The sequence below is a fragment of the Bos indicus x Bos taurus genome, chromosome 5 (assembly GCF_003369695.1).
Source record: "Bos indicus x Bos taurus breed Angus x Brahman F1 hybrid chromosome 5, Bos_hybrid_MaternalHap_v2.0, whole genome shotgun sequence".
Lineage (NCBI taxonomy): Eukaryota > Metazoa > Chordata > Mammalia > Artiodactyla > Bovidae > Bos > Bos indicus x Bos taurus.
The window spans coordinates 110,779,588-110,797,089 of NC_040080.1; the positions used below are offsets into that span (position 1 = coordinate 110,779,588).

A 17,502-nucleotide genomic window follows, 5' to 3' on the forward strand; every position below is an offset into this window, starting at 1 on the left:
CCTTGGACTGCAAGGAGATCCAACCAATCCATCCTAAAGGAGATCAGTCCTGGGTGTTCACTGGAAGGAATGATGCTGAAGTTGAAACTCCAATACTTTTGCCACCTCGTGCGAAGAGTTGACTCATTGGAAAAGACCCTGATGGGAGGGATTGGGGTCAGGAGGAGAAGGGGACGACAGAGGATGAGATGGCTGAATGGCATCACCAACTCGATGCACATGAGTTTAGGGAACTCTGGAAGTTGTTGATGGACAGGGAGGCCTGGCGTGCTGCGATTCATGGGGTTGCAAAGAGTCAGAGACAACTGAGGAACTGAACTGAACTGAATGGTCTAGTGGTTTTCTGTACTTTCTCCAATTTAAGTCTGAATTTGGCAATAAGGAGTTCATGGTCTGAGCTACAGTCAGCTCCCAGTCTTGTTTTTGCTGACTGTATAGAGTTTCTCCATCTTTTGCTGCAAAGAATATAATCAGTCTGATTTCAGTGTTGAGCATCTGGTGATGTCCATGTGTAGAGTCTTCTCTTGTGTTGTTTGAAGAGGGTGTTTGCTATGACCAGTTCGTTCTCTTGTCTAAACTCTGTTAGCCTTTGTCCTGCTTCATTTTGTACTCCCAAGGCCACATTTGCCTTACTCAGGTTCTTAACTTCCTACTTTTACATTCCAGTCACCTACTATGAAAAGGGCATCTTTTTTGGGTGTTAGTTCCTGAAGATCTTGTAGGTCTTCATAGAACCATTCAACTTCAGGTTCAACTGTTCAATGGAAAATTACACGTATTATTTTCCCTCAATGAAAAGGAATGTGTAAAAGCTGATTTTTTTTCCTTCTTGCTATTCATATGCCCTCCCCCATCAAAAATAAATATTGAAGGGGTATCAGGCATGAGTACTGGTACATTATCAGGTGATTGTTATTTTTCTGAAGTTTTAATTTCAGATTGTTTTGCAAATTCAAGAAATAGAAGGTGGTCCAGTGTGATTAGATCTTTGAATTTGTGGAAATAAAGTGATAGGCCTAAATTTAAATAATAGTTTACAAGCTGATCACATTTAAGAGGAGTTCAAATATAGGAGAAAAGACAGATTAGAGATTAAGTAGACAAAGGAGCATGCTGTTTGGATACACACAAACTGAAGCAATGAAAATGGATAAAAATGCCTTCTACAGTCGTAAAAAGTCCAGCCATGTAACTGTTCTTTATCACTGCATCACAGATTACCCCTAAACTTGAAATTCCAAACATTTATTAGCAAATTTTCTAGGGTTAAAGATTTTGGATGTACTTTGACTTCACACTATTGACTGGGATCATGTCATCTGAAGGCTTAATTTGGGGTGGGGTGGGAGAGGGACCCACTTCAAAGCCCATTATTGGGAGATCTTGCTTCTTTGCCACATGGGCCTCTAAATGAGATTGCTTCTTGACACTGCAATTAAATTTTCCCAAGTTTTAAGCAGTTTGGCAGAGGGCAAGAGAGAGTTAATGCCAAGATGGAAGCTACAGTCTTTTAATAACCTAACTTAAAAGTGACATCCCATTACTTCTCCCACATTCCGTCTGTTAGAAGCAAGTCACTCAGTCCAGTCCACACTCAAGGGGAGGAGTTGGCACACAGATGCGATTTACCATGAGGCAGGAATCAGTACCATCTTGGAGCTCTTTTGTTTCTGAAAAGGATGTGAAAATATGATTCCAAGGCTTGACTGTCTTTCCCCTGCTTTTTTCCACCCATTTATGTCCTATAACAACTAATTTGCCTTTCTCTTTCCAAACTTCTCCCCTTTTCCTTAGTTTGATTTTTCTAATATATCAAAAATATATTTTTTTAATTTAACATTAATTCTTGAGGAATTAAGAAAGGTATACTGAGATAATCCATGTCTAGTAGAATGAGTAGAATTTTAGATTAGAGAGGTTATTGTTTTGTAATTTTTACCTTATATATTTGTTTGTTTCTGATTAGACTGAATTTATTACAGGAAGAGGTTGGCTGCTTGTTAACTTTGGACTTGGAAATGTGCTGTATGCCCCCCTCCCCCCAAAACAGTAATAATGGATGTTGATTATCTGTAAGTAATTATCATTCATTTAGGGAGCTTTATTTTAGAATCTCTATGCGAATCCTGTGACATACTTTAAATTAAAAGGATATATTATATATACTGTTTTAATTAAAAAGTATAAAATTGAGTTTTGCTTTAATTTTTGTCAAAAGAAAAAACCTAGTAATGGTTAAATTTTAGATACATTTTCTTTGTTATTATGAAGTATTTGGCTATGAATAATACATTGCAGTAGGATTTTTTTGAACCATATTCCAGTTTTAGAAAGATTGTACTTATCTTTAGGAAAGGTTCGGAATTAGGCACTCATCCATTTTTGCTCTTCTTTCCCCGGTCTTGTTTTGTTAGTTGTATTAATATTTCTACCTGGTTGGAATTTATAATAGTTGCATTATTTTTGACTCACTTTTAAGAGTTTTGACCATTCTTTCTTGATTTCTGAATTTATTTTAATTGTTTGGATTTATTGTTAAACAGGATTTATCGTCTTTTTGATCTCGTTTTTTTTTTTCCCCCAGTGTGTTGGTAGCATCAAAATATGGGGCATTTCCTTTATTTTATCAAGTTGAGTTTTCTTTCACACTGCTCTCTCGACCTGGATTTTTGCATACTTGCATACCTATGTAGTTTTTTTTTTTTTTTTAAGTTTTTATTTTTTCTTCCCTTTTATTTGGTCTCCCCTTTCTTAAATACTCATAGCTCTGCAGGTTTGATACAGTCTTTTCTGATTACATTTTACATATGCTATTTGGTGCCTTGTTTATTTCTCTAGCTTCAGTTACCATGGATATCTGTGGTTCTTAATATAGTGTGTTTTTACCGTTAGATGGGGAACCAGTTTAAAGTGGAAATTCCTGAGCACCATTCTCAGAGATTCTGATTTCTCCTCTCTTTCTTCTAAATCTAGGTTCAGTACCCTAGTTAAGTCCATAGCATTTATCCTACCTATTGTTATTGTTTGTTTAGTTATCTTTCTTGCCTGCTGGACTTTATAAGCTCAGCAAATGCAGAAATCTGGTTTATATCCTTCCCCAATGTATTCCTAACTGCTGGAATGGTGTCTGGCTATAGTGGGCACTTAATAAATATTTGTTAAATTGAAGATTCCGTGCTATTTATTGGCCATATATTTTGCTGAGCACTGAAGAAAGCCATCAGTGAACAATTAGATAGCTAACTATGTGAATTCTTTGTTTTGTTTGGAAAGCCATAAGAATTTTACAGCCTTACTGTAGAGTTTTTGGAAATTAGCTCAATAACTTTGACTTCTGATGATTAACATTTGACATATAGAGGTATATTGCAGGGAAATTGCAGATTCGGTTCCAGGCCGCTACAGTAAAATGAATATACAAATATAGCAAATCACATGAATTCTTGGGCTTCGTAGTGCATATCATGGTTGTATTTACACTGTAGTGTAGTCTGTTAACTGTAGAAGAGCATTGTGTCTTTAAGAAATTGTATATACCTTAATTAAAAAATAAATTTATTGCTCAGAAATGCTAACTGTCGTGAGCCTTCAATGGGTCATAGTATTTTTGCAATATTAACATCAAAAATAACTAATTATAGACTATCAGAACAAATAATAATGGGAAAATTGTAAATATTGGGAGAACTACTGGTGCGTGACACGGAGACACAGAGTGAGAAAGGCAGCACTGACAGACATGCCTGACAGGAGCCGCAGGCCTTCAGTGTGTTAAAAATATGTGTGGCATCTGCAGTGGGAAAAAATTCAGTGTCTTTGAAGCACAATAGAACAAGGTATGTCTGTGTTCTTCCAGAGTCTTGAATATCAATTGCAAGAGTTCAATCATATTATACATACTCCTTTGTAACCTATTGTTGTTGCTGTTAATTTAATTGAATAAAATAGTATGTAAGAGCTTTTATTACTTCCCCTGAAACTATTTTCTTACTGGTATATATCCATTGATTAAACACCTTTAGGTCAGTGTGTGATCATGTCTGATAAAGGTATTCAACAAAGAAAACAGGTACTTGTAGCGGTGTTTTATCTCCAGCACTCAGACAGTAATGAAACCTAGCAAAAGATTTTCTATAAAAAGTTTTCTTTAACTCATCTCTGCTCACATGCTGACTTTTCCTTTATTAATGCTGTGCTGCTTTTAAATTGCTTACTGTTTTCCTTTATCTGCTTATCTTACTTTCCTAAGTATATTATAGATATCCTGAGAACAGTACTCCATGATTGTTTTAGTCCGTTAAGAAAAATTTATTAAGTAGCACTGTTACTTAAGTATTAAGTATTGTGGGGTATATAAGACAATTTCTGTTCTTAAAGTATAATAATCTAGTTGTGAGAATACATGGAAAGTGGTAAAGGCAGCATGTCTCATATAGTACTTAGTACAGTTTTATGTACGTGTACACACAGTAGTCCATAGACACCTTCTCATTCAGGAGAGATTAGCATTTTATTTTGATTCATTCTACATGTATTATGTACTTGCTATATGACAGGCAGTGTGCGTAAAGGAATCAAAAAGAATATACTCTCTGGTGCTGGTCTTTGTATCCATCAAAATGAATGGCTCAATGCTTTATGTGTAGTAGGCAGTCAATGAAAGTTACGTGTCAAAGAATAATCCCAAACTTTAACATTTTATATTCTTTCTTCCTTTGTGGCACTAGTGGTAAAGAACTCACCTGCCTATGCAGGAGACATAAGAGACGTGGGTGCACTCCCTGGGTTGGGAAAATCCCCTGGAGAAGGGCATGGCAACCAACTCCAGTATTCTTGCCTGAAGAATCCCATGAACAGAAGAGCCTGGTGGGTTACAGTCCATAGGGTCCACAAAGAGTCTGGACGTGACTGAAGTGATTTAGCACAGCATAGACAAGGATTCTAAACTCTAGAAGTAATATTCTTCCCTTATTAAGTCCTCTAATGAAAGTCTTTGGCATCTAAAGATCTAAGTTTAGCATAGTACTTTATAGATCTTTGTCAATAAAGGAAACAACACCTATGGAATAAGAGTACATACAGGGTGTGTTTCAATCTTTGAATAAGTATGGTTCCAAGTTTTGGCACTCTCATTCAGATGCTTAGTGTAATACTTGTTGGGTGAAGTATGAATGAATGTTTAAGCAGTGCTTGGATTATAGTCAGCCCTCCTCTACATCCAAAGATTTAACCAACCGGGGTTGAAAATAGTTCACAGAAAAATTCCACAAAGTTCCAAAAAATTGAAAGTTGAAATTGCCGCAAGCTTTCACCTATTTATGTAGCATTTACATTGTATTTACAACCATTTACATTGTATTAGGTATTTTAAGTAGCCTAGAGATGATTTAAAGTATACAGGAGGATGTGCACAGGTTATAATCAAATACTACCCTGATTTTATATTAGGGACTTGAGCATCTGCAGATTTTGGTACCTGCAGGGGGTTCTGGAACCAGTCGCCCACAAATACCAATGGGTGACTATATTTGCCCTAGAAAAATTTTTGTCTTGTGGGAGGAGAGGTCTCAAAAAAAATTGTTCATTTTTGTTATAGTCCCTTTGCCTTGTCCAGTTCATTGAATCCACAAATATAAATTGGATCTTCTCCTTGTCAGGCGTTGTGTCTCTTATGGATATTGTATATACGTAAGTCTGAATTTTTCTTAATTCAAATAAAAATTTCCCATGGTTTAGCCATTGTGTCTAATCTGTTTTGAATTTATTCTTTCATTTTATAATTTGAATGTTATTTATGATTAGACTAGGCCTTTACTTTTACACCTATATCCTATCTGCTTATATAATAAGAAAGGCCAAAAAGTCATTTAACTAAAATGCAGTGCTGAACTTACTTTCATAATTAAATATAATAATTGAACTACCCCAGTGTTCATTGCAGCAATAGTTACAGTAGCCAGGACATGGAAGCAACTTAGATGTTCATTGACAGATGGATAAAGAGGATGTGGTACATATATACAATGGAAAATTACTCAGCCATGAAGAGGAATGAATTTGAATCAGTTATAGTGAGGTAGATGAACTACAGAGTGAAGTGAGAAAGAGAAAAACAAGTATTGTTTATTAATGCATATACATGGAGTCTAGAAAAATGGTACTGATGGACCTAGTAGAGAACGGACTGGGGAAGATGGGGGTGAGAAAATAGCACTGACATACAGATACTGTCATGTGTAAATAGTGGGAAGTTGCTGTATAACATACGGAGCCCAGCCTAGCACTCTGTGATGACCTGAAGAGTGGGATGGTGAGGGGAGGGAGGCTCAAGAGGAGGGGATGTATATATAGTACTATGACTGGTGTTGTATGGCAGAAACCAACACAACATTGTAAAGCAGTTTTCTACCAATTAAAAAAAGTAAAGAATTAATCTTATTAGTTAAAAAATATGTAATAGGTGATCTCCTAAGATTGTATATGCTCATTTATTTGTCAGTCTCAATGCAAGACCAAGGTATTTATTTTTTATTGTTAAGGGAGTACTGCTTGGAGCTCTTCATTGTTTTTCTTGTATAAACTACATCTGTAATTCCTCCTTTGATATGTCCAAATTCATTTCCTTTAAAATAGAACAAAAGTTTGTTTGGGTGTCTCCAATTTACTTCCTCTTTATGAACACTCACTGATTTCTATATCACCCTGAATGCTTAGGCCTTGGACTATTTCCTGGTATATCTACAAATTTCTGTTCCCACAAGTTGAGCAGAACTAAGTTTTCCTTACTAAGAGCCATAAAGAGTTACTTCAAGAAAGTGGAAACTGTTTTAGAGGACTTCTGTATTCAGGTTAATTTGTCTTTTGCCTATCAGTAATTATGTCACTAATGATTAGATGCAAACTGTATTCACTTTATCTAATTATTATAATTATATATTTTTACTCAAGTTGTTGTAATTACATTTATACAACCAAATCATTTCCTTTGTTTTACCCTCCTGCACTGTATGTAAGTTGTTGGAAGGAGGTTTGAAATCCCTAAAATTTTCTTAGTGAATCTTTTAAAATTTAATCATCTTCATAGAAATATTGGTGGATAGGACTTTTACCAAAAGTGGTACTTTGTAGTATAACATGTCAGAATTTATTTCAAATGCCTCTAATTTTGTAATTGTGATTTTATTTAATTGAATTACAGAGTTGCTAAATACATTTGTTTTTATCTCTTCTAGAAATGAAATGCAGTGATTTTCACCTCCCATGCCTAACCCATACATAATCTGTCTTTAAGGCATGGATTCTGTCTTCTTAGAGCCAATTTTGTGCAGCTATTTATAATTATATCATTTGTTATTAGGTGTTTCAACTTTTTCCTAAAAATGAGTGGGAAACAAAGTTGTCCTTGTGCTAACTTGCTGAAAAAAATAAGTAGGCCCTCTTTTCAATAAAAACAGATGTTTTATGTACTTGGAACTAGTTTCTTGAAATAGATTATAGCTCAAGTTGACAAAGCTGCCTGTACCTAGAATTAAATGACAAAAGTGTCTTCACACAATCATCTGTTACTGATAATAGCTTGGGATATGTAGAAAAACTTCAGATAAATCACATCAGATAAGATTTTAGAAGTACAGTTGAGTCACTCTCTTTCTTTCCATGTATGACTTAATATACTGACCATATTTAGTCAACTGTTTAAAGTCAGCAAGTCCTGTATCTCTTAATGTGCTGCATGTGTTAGCTTTTGATTTTCTTAGCAACAATATTTTTATGGGCATGCCTGCCAGTTTCTTGTGTATGCTTTGTAAATGTTCAGGAGAACACTGAACAATTTACACCACAATCTTGAGATTCATTTATAATATATGTCTTATGACAGTGTTTTAGCATTTAATTTATATTTAAACGTTTCAAAAACATGTAAAGAAAGGCAAAAGCGGATTTAATATTAACAGCTTTAGGTATTTTTGTTGATGTTTCTTACATTATACTGACCTTAAAACAAACATTTAAAATCAAAATCAGCAACATTTCATTTAGAGAAATAACTTTATATATTTTTTCAAAGAGCTAGGGTAGTCACCTTTTTAAAATGGAGAAACTTTAAAAATTAGTCATTTGTTCTGAGACTCTTTTATCTTCAATGTCAAAGAATTACTCATAAGATGGCAAATAAGACCCTGTTCTGGATCCTGCCTTTATGTTACACATATGCCCCATACGTCACTTTGTTACTGGATCGTAGGTTAAACTCATGTGTAGAGCCTCCTCCAGGAAATATTCCATGATGACAACCATTCTTCCTTTTCTTAGCTTTCATAATAAATATACAGCCATATATTTATTCCTTTTTAAATTATTATTTACTTGTGTATTTGAATGCCGTACTACATCATGAGCTTCTTGAGAATGCTCTTTAACTGACTGATTAAAATAACACAAATATCTTTGTCTTCCAGGCAGAATATAATGATTATAATTTAATCTTAACCTTTCTTTTAACTATTTTCATAGAAATCACAGCTCTACATTCTCTCCCTGAGTGATTTCAAGTTCCATTATTTTAATTATTACCTTAATGCAGGTAATTCCCAAATTATATTTTCATCCCACATTTGTTTCTAAGCTCTAGATTTCCATATCCAGTTGGCCCCTGGAAATGCATGATTAGAAATTCAGCATATCCAAAGTTAAGATCATCTTTCTTTCTTCAACTTGTTTTTCAAACCTGTGGTGTTTATTTTCATGAATGACCTCCTCCTGTTCCTCACCCTTCGTATCTAATCTTTAATTAAGCGTTGTACATTTTGTCCTAAATTTCTCTTTTAATATATATTCATTCTGAATAACTGTTGCTTAGGTCAGGCTCTTCCCTCTTCATACTGTTCCCAGTAATCTTCCTGAAATACTAATCTGATCATGTTAACCCTCTGCTTGTAAACTCTGAATAGCTTTTTCAGACATCATCTTCCTGAAACTCGACAGTGTTTTCGTCTACTTGCCCCTCCTGCCTGAATTGAGCCCCTATTACTGATATAAATATTTCAGGTTTTCTTGATGAGTAGAACAGAAAGCAGATCAAAAGCTACCTCTAACATCGGATCCTGTCATCTTTGCCTTAGTATTACGATCTTTTACCTGCAATCTTTTACCACCTAGACCTTTTAGCACCTAGCCTTATTCTGTTTTATAATTTACAGATACTGTATACCGTTTGCATGACTTGCTGTTCTATTATTCCATGCATTTTTTAAAATCATAGTGCATTTACTCAGTGATGTTCTAGTTGAACAACTCTTATGCAATCTTCAAAATCTTGCTCAAATGTATATTCTTACGAGATCTATATGGACCATCTTAATCACAAGATCTCTTTATGTTCCCGAGGATATTTTAGTACTTCCTTACCCACTGCTATTATGCCCTTTTGTAACCGTTGCTCATGAACTAGCATTCTATACTAATGTGATCTTTTCTATTCTTTTGGCATTGGCATATGTACTTTTTAGCATGTATAATTTGAAGAGTAGCCAGATACTTAAAAAGAATATGTGAGAATTTGGGCGGCAGGGAGAACTCATAATATTTACAGGGTTATCAGTTAAAAAACAGATTGCATTTGATACTTAGAACCTCAGGAGGCAGGAGATAGATAAAGGAAGACATGTTTTAATGTGTACAATTTATTTTTTTATATTATTTATTTTTTAAATTTTTTAATTGAAGGATAATTGCTTTACAGAATTTTGTTGTTTTCTGTCAGACATCAACTTGATAGCATGTACAATTAAGATAAATGAAATGTTTTATACTGAAGATAATGCACAGTAGGTTTTTAATACATGCTAGTTCTTTTTTATTTTTTATTAACTTTTAAAATTGAAGTATAATTTACGTATAATGTATACAGCATATAATTCAGTGAATTTTTACATTTGTACATGCCTATATAAAAATCAGAAGGCTGGGGAACATTTTCAGTCTTCCCAAAAGCTCCCTTATGCTCCTTCCATTATTTCCCCACAGAGTTAACCATGATTCTGAGCTTTATAACTGGAGATTAGTTTTGCCTGGAAATTCAGTTTGTATCCTTTGTGTCTGCCTTTTTTCACTCACTTATATGTCTGAGAGGATTACATATGTTGTTGAAGGTAGCATTAGTTTGTTCTTTTTTCATTGATGTATAGGATTCTGTTACATGAGTAGAATCTCCCTGTATACACATACATCCCACCCCATTTATTTAACAGTACTATAACTTGAGTAGATACTGTCAAATGGTTTTCTAAAGAGGTTATATAAATTTTACACTTTTACCAGCAGTTTGATATTTCTCCATATTACAACACAATAGATTTAATATTTTTAAGAACCAAGGCTTAGATTTTCTTTTTATGTAAGCATTGCCTATTATACGCATTTTGAAAATAAAGAAAAATTTAAAAGATAAAAATTATTCATAGTCTCACAACCAGTGATAAGGACTATTAATTTTATTATATATTCTTCTAATCCTTTGTGTACTTTTTAAGTAAAATTATAATCAGGCAAACTGTTTTACGTCTTTTTAAAGAAACTTATATGTTGTGAGCATTTCCCATATCTCTTTACTGTAATGTCTTATTTGAAGTTTTCTCCAAAAAACAATCATATTTGTATTAAACACACTTGTCAGGTAGGGTTCTATATTTTTATAGCAGTGATAAACATCAGAAGACTGTTTTGGCGCCAACAGGAATTGAGAGGTTGAAAGAGAGTAGAATTTAGTATCTTTTCCCAAGGAAAATTAATGAATAAACTTATAAATAGGTCTATATTATTTAAGTCACTGTGAGTCATTAGCTATCTCAAATAACATTTTATAAACTACTTCCTAATGCAGTAAAATTTGGATGTTTCTTCTCTTGTTATCAGACAGCTGCGGTCCTCACATTTCTTCTATCCTTTAACCACTGCTCCGTGAAAAACACAATTTTTTTCCCAAGTAGTGTATTCTCAAACTTTATATGAATGTTGCTTATATACTCATTTACCATTTGCTGTATGTACTATTTGGGCACTTTGGAATCGTGCCATCTTGTTCCAAACGGAAGAATCATGAATATATAAGAATGTAAACATGTCAGGGAATTTTAGAGATATATAACCCATCAAATTCTTTCCTCCACCTGAAAGACAAAGCCCTAAAAGATTAAATTACTTGTTCCCAGCTACAGTATTTGTGGCAGAGCCAGAACTGGAGCCTACATCCAACACCTGTCAGAATTTTCCTGCTTCAGGTGTGAAGTACTTTGTCCTTAGTGCTTTTCTTGATACCAGCTTTGTATTTTTCCCCCAAGGAAGAAGCTACTAAAAGTATTTTTCTTTGTTTCTGTGATAGGTGAAGGAAAATTGTTTTACTTATATAGCAAACACTTATTAAGTGCCTGTGCTTAGTCGCTCAGTCGTGTCTGACTCTATGTAACGCCATGGACTGTAGCCCACCAGGCTCCTCTGTCCATGGGGATTCTCCAAGACAAGAATACTGGAGTGGATTACCATGCCCTTCTCCTAGGGATCTTCCCAACCCAGGAATTGAACCTAGGTCTCCTGGATTGCAGGTGGATTCTTTACTAGCTAAGCTACCAGGAAAGCCCTATTTAGTGCCTAGAATGTATGATATCCTGTTTCAGAAACTGCAAATAGATGAGAAATAGTTGATGAAATAGGAACATCTGTCAACATGGTGTTAAGTGTGGAAGGAGCTTATTTTTGGGAATCTGAACATCTGTGATAGAATTTCAGCTCTATCATTTCCCATCTCTGTGGCTTATTCAACCTACTTAGTTAATCTTTTTGAATCTTAGCTTTCTTGTTCATTTATTCCTTTATGGAGCCCTTACCACATGCAGAGAACAATATAAAGAGCTGGGGATACAGCATTATGAAGGACTTCAAAGAAACTTGTTTCTGTGGTTTGTATATATTACTATTTACAATTTGTTGTTGTTTAGTCGCTAAGTCGTGTCTGACTCTTTTGCGACCCCATGGACTGTTGCCCATCAGGCCCCTCTGTCCATGGAATTCTCCAGGCAAGAATACTGGAGTGGGTTGCCTTTCTTTCTCTAGGGGCTCTTCCCAACCCAGGGATTGAACCCACGTCTCCTGCATTGACAGGCAGATTCTTTACCACTGAGCCACCAGGGAATGTTAAAATGGAGGAATTTATGTATTTATTAATTCATTTTAAATGAGTAAAAGCAGTGCCTTATCTCTGTTAAATAAATGACATTTTTAAAGTAACTAATTAGTTTACTCCTGAAAACTTGAATTTATCATTAGTAATAAATACTTAGTTGTTTTGACAGACCTACTTTGCTCATTTTCAAGAAAGTTTCTGCCACAGCCCAAGCTAGACTAACTATAATTTGTCATTTAAGTAAAAATAATATTCCATTGTAGCCTGTATGGGGGAAAAATCTGAAAAAGAGTGACTGTATGTATAACAGATTCACTTTTCTGTATACCTGAAATGAACACAACATTGTAAATATACCCCAATAAAATTATTTTAGAAAATGATATTCTGTGGAAAAAGTGGCTAGATCAGCTTGCAAATTATACAAGTATTTTTCTTCAGGGCAGTCATTATACTTGGAAGAAATCTTGATGCATGCTTCCTATCTTGTTTCACAAAATATTTAAAAGATGTATATTTGAGTCAAAATTTAATATGATTTATAGTTTTTACTGCATTGTCATGGACATTCATAAGTAAACATGGCTTGTGGGAGAAAATGAACCTGTGAGTGTATAGCTATGAATACAATGACAGTAGAGTGCTGTGCTTTCTTTTTTCTCCCACTGCCTTGGTTTGTGCTGAGACACAAGAATGTTTGTAACTAACACTTTTGCACCATCAACATAGTGTAAAGGGGAAATGCCATCTTAGTATTATTATGAAAATAGTTTTGATCTTGTCAACTCTCTGAAAGGATCCCTCTTCCCTAAACAGATCACATTTCGGGGACCACTGCTATAGAGTGTATTATTGGTACTTAATTATAATGTTTTGATTGTTTTCATGTTGGCATGTACTTGTTTCTGGCATGGGGTTGGCATAAGACATCTAGTCTCATACAGTATTGTTCTGTGTATCTAAACAAGTACTATTAAAAATTAGTTAGTACCGTTTACCTGCTGGATAGCAATACAATCAAGATAGCAGCAGACTGCCTTTTAGAAAGTATTTGTTATGAAAGCTCCAGGATAGGAATTTTATTCTGTTGATGTGTTATTGGGAGTATTGATTCAAAGTTTTTCTGATCCTGCTTTCTGTTCTGTTTTTAGGCTTGCATTGATGACAATGTTGATATGGTGAAGTTTCTGGTAGAAAATGGAGCAAATATTAATCAACCTGATAATGAAGGCTGGATACCTCTGCATGCAGCTGCTTCCTGTGGATATCTTGATATTGCAGAGTAAGCTAGTGCTGTGTTTATTTGCATCCAAACACTATTTTAGAGACTTGAGATTTTATAGAAATTGTTATTATAGATAAATGAGAAAACTGTTATATTGCCTTACTTGATAAAAATTATTCTTCCCAGGAAAGAGAATAAGTGGATTGTGGGAATCCAAATGTTGTCTCTTGGTGTGAGGTCATCTTCTTGTCTCCCTCCTGTCTTTGACTTTGATACTTTTAACTGATATGAGTAATTCTCTTGAGTACCTGTAGAGTATTGTCAGATGACTCAAGGTTAATATTAGGTTGGTGCAAAAGTAATTGCAGGTTTGCATTGTTGAATTTTGCTCTTTAATATTGGAAGTGAAATGAAATGAAGTGAAGTCGCTCAGTCGTGTCTGACTCTTTGCGACCCCATGGACTGTAGCTTACCAGGCTCCTCCGTCCATGGGATTCTCCAGGCAAGAGTACTGGAGTGGGTTGCCATTTCCTTCTCCAGGGGATCTTTCCAACCCAGGGATCGAACCTGGGTCTCCTGCATTGAAGGCAGATGCTTTAATCTCTGAGCCACCAGGGAAGCCCTTAATATGGAATACATTCTTAAATAAATGTGGTTGTTATACATCATTTTAATGCACATTTCTTGCTATATGTTTTTTTGCTAGTGACTTATTACTGGCTATTTATTTTATATTTATTTTAGATTAGGGAAATTATGTTAGACAAAAAGCAAATTTGAGCAATTTCTCTTTGGAACTTTGTATTGTTCCAAATGCATTGTAAAACAGTGGAGACAACTCACAGCATCAGCAACGCATTTGTCCCAGGAACTGCTAACCAATGTACAATTCAGTGGTGGTTCAAGAAGTTTTGCAAAGGAGATAATAGCCTTGAAGATAAAGAGTGCGGGCTGGTCATTGGAAGCTGACAACAACCAATTCGAGATCAATCACCGAAGCTGATCCTCTTACAACTACACAAAAAGTTGCTGAAGAATTCAGCATCAACCATTCTACAGTAATTTGGCATTTGAAGCAAATTCATTTCAGTTTAGTCGCTCAGTTGTGTCCAACTCTTTGCGACCCTGTGGACTGCAGCACGCCAGGCTTCTCTGTCCATCACCAGCTCCCGGAGCTTGCTCAAACTCATGTCCATCGAGTCAATGATGCCATCCAACCATCTTATCCCCTGTCATCCGCTTCTCCTCCTGCCTTCAATCTTTCCCAGCATCAGGGTCTTCTCCAATGAGTCAGTTCTTCACATCAGGTGACCAGAGTATTAGAGCTTCAGCTTAAAGCAAAGTGGAAAGGCGAAAAAGCTCAGTAAGCAGGTGCCTCATGAGCCGAACGCAAATGAAAAAAACTGTCATAATCCCCTACCATTGCAGCAAAAAAGAATAAAATACTTAGAAATAAACCTACCTAAGGAGACAGAAGAGCTGTGTACAGAAAACTTTAAGACACTAATGAAAGAAATCAAAGATGACATAAACAGAGAGATATTCCATGCTTCTGTGTTGGAAGAATCAATATTGTGAACATGGCTATACTATCAAATTCTATCTGCAAATTTATTGTTATCCCTATCAAATTACCAATGGCATTTTTCACACCACTAGAACAAAAAATCTCACAATTCATATGGAAACACAGAAGACCCCAAACAGCCAAAGGAATCTTGAGAAAGGAGAATGGAGCTGGAGGAATCAACCTTTCTGATTCTAGACTGTACTACAAAGCTACAGTCATCAAGACACTATGGTACTGGCACAAAAACAGAAATATAGACCAATGGAACAAGATAGAAAGCCCAGAGATAAACCCACACCGCTATGGGTACCTTACCTTGGCAAAAGAGGCAAGAATATACAATGGGACAAAGATAAACTCTTCAGTCAGTGGTGCTGGGAAAACTGGACAGCTACGTGTAGAAGAATGCAATACACAAAGATAAACTCAAGATGGAATAAAGACCTAAATGTAAGACCAGAAACTGTAAAACTCTTAGAGGAAAACAGTCTATGACATAAATCACAGCAAGATCTTCTATGACCCACTTCCTAGAGTAATGGAAATAAAAACAAAAATAAACAAGTGGGACCTAATTAAACTTAAAAGCTTTTGCACAGCAAAGGCAACTACAAAGTAAAAAGACAGCCCTCTGAATGGGAGAAAATAATAGCAAATGAAACAACTGACAAAAGGATTACTTTCCAGAATATACAAGCAGCTCATACAATTCAGTACCAGAAAAACAAACAGTCAAATCAAAAAGTGGGCAAAAGATTTAAACAGACATTTCTCCAAAGAAGACATGCAGATGGCTAATAAACACATGAAAAGTTGCTCAACATCGCTCATTATTAGAGAAATGCAAATCAAAACTGTAATGAGATACCACCTCATACCAGTCAAAATGGCCATCATCAAAAAAATCTACAAACAGTAAATGCTGGAGAGGGTATGGAGAAAAGGGAATACTCTTGCACTGTTGGTGGGAATGTAAATTGATACAGCCACTATGGAGATGAGTATGGAGATTCTTTAAAAAAACCAGGAATAAAACTAGCATATGGCACAATAATCCCAGTGTTGTTGTTGTTGTTCAGTTGCTAAATCATGTCTTAATCTCTGCAACCCCATGGACTGCAGCACGCCAGGCTTCCCTGTCCCTCACTATCTCCTGGAGTTTGCTCAAGGTCATGTCCATTGAATTGGTGATGCCATCTAACCATCTCATCCTCTGTCACCCTCTTCTCCTTCTGCCTTCAGTCTTTCCTGGCATCAGGGTCTTTTCCAGTGAATTGGCTCTTTGCATCAGGTCATCAAAGTATTGGGGCTTCAGCTTCCATATCAGTCCTTCCAGTGAATATTCAGGGTTTATTTCCTTTAGGATTGGCTGGTTTGATCTCCTTGCTCTACAAGGGACCCTCAAGAGTCTGTGGGTACACATATATAATGTATACAATGGAATATTATGCAGCCATAAAAAGGAACACATCTGAGTCTGTGCTAATGAGGTGGATGAAGCTAGAGCCTATTACACAGAGTGAGGTAAGTCAGAAAGAGAAAAGCAAATATTGTTTATTAACGCATATATCTGGAATCTAGAAAGATGGTACTAATGAACGTATTTGCAGGGCAGCAATGGAGATGAAGACATAGAGAACAGACTTATGGACATGGGGTAGGAGAGGAGGGGAAAAAAGAGGGTGAGATGAATGGAGACAGTAGTATGGAAACACTAACATATGTAAAATAGATAGCCAGTGGGGATTTGCTGTATGACTCAGGAAACTCAAACCAGGACTCTGTGACAACCTGCAGGGTGGGATGGGGTGGGAGGTGAGAATGAAGTTCAAGAGGGAGGAAACATGTATACCTATGGCTGATTCATGTTGATGTATGGCAGAAAGCAATACAATGTTATAATTATCCTTCAATTAAAAATAAATAATGTTTTTAAAAATCATTATATTGAAGTGTTATCTTCTCTTACTCTACTCAACAACAATGAACTATTTCTCAGATTGTGATGTTTGATGAAAAGTGGATTTTATATAACAACCAGCTTAGTGGTTGTACTGAGAAGAAGCTCCAGAGCCCTTCCCAAAGTCAAACTTGCACCCGAAAAAGGTCACAGTCACTGTTGAGTGGTCTGCTGCCCATCTGATCCACTAATCTTTCTGTATCCTGGCGAAACCATTACATCTGAGAAATATGCTCAGCAAATTGATGATATGTACTGAAAACTACACTGCCTACAGCCAGCACTGGTCAATAAAATGGGCACAATTCTTCTCCAGGACAACACCCAACCACACTTTTCACACCAGTGCTTCAAAAGTTGAAGGAATTGGGCTATGAAGTTTGCCTCATCTGCCATATTCACCTGACCTCTTGCCAACCAACTACCACTTTTCAAGCATCTTGACAACTTTTTGCAGGGAAAACGCTTCCACAACCAGCAAGAAGCAGAAAATGCTTTCCAAGAGTTTGTCAAATTGCAAATCATGCATTTTTATGCTATAGAAATAAATTTGTTTCTCACTGGCAAAA

At 35.7% G+C, this 17,502-nt stretch overlaps 1 protein-coding gene across 6 annotated transcripts in view; it reads left to right on the forward strand.

Moving 5' to 3' along the window:
- PPP1R12A (protein phosphatase 1 regulatory subunit 12A) overlaps positions 1-17,502 on the forward strand; it is a 167,358-nt gene that overhangs the window by 49,444 nt on the left and 100,412 nt on the right. For all 6 annotated transcript variants that reach the window (XM_027543288.1, XM_027543287.1, XM_027543286.1 and 3 more), the window contains exon 2: positions 13,330-13,460. In XM_027543288.1, the coding sequence (XP_027399089.1) occupies positions 13,330-13,460 (131 nt within the window). The remainder of the gene's footprint in view (positions 1-13,329; positions 13,461-17,502) is intronic.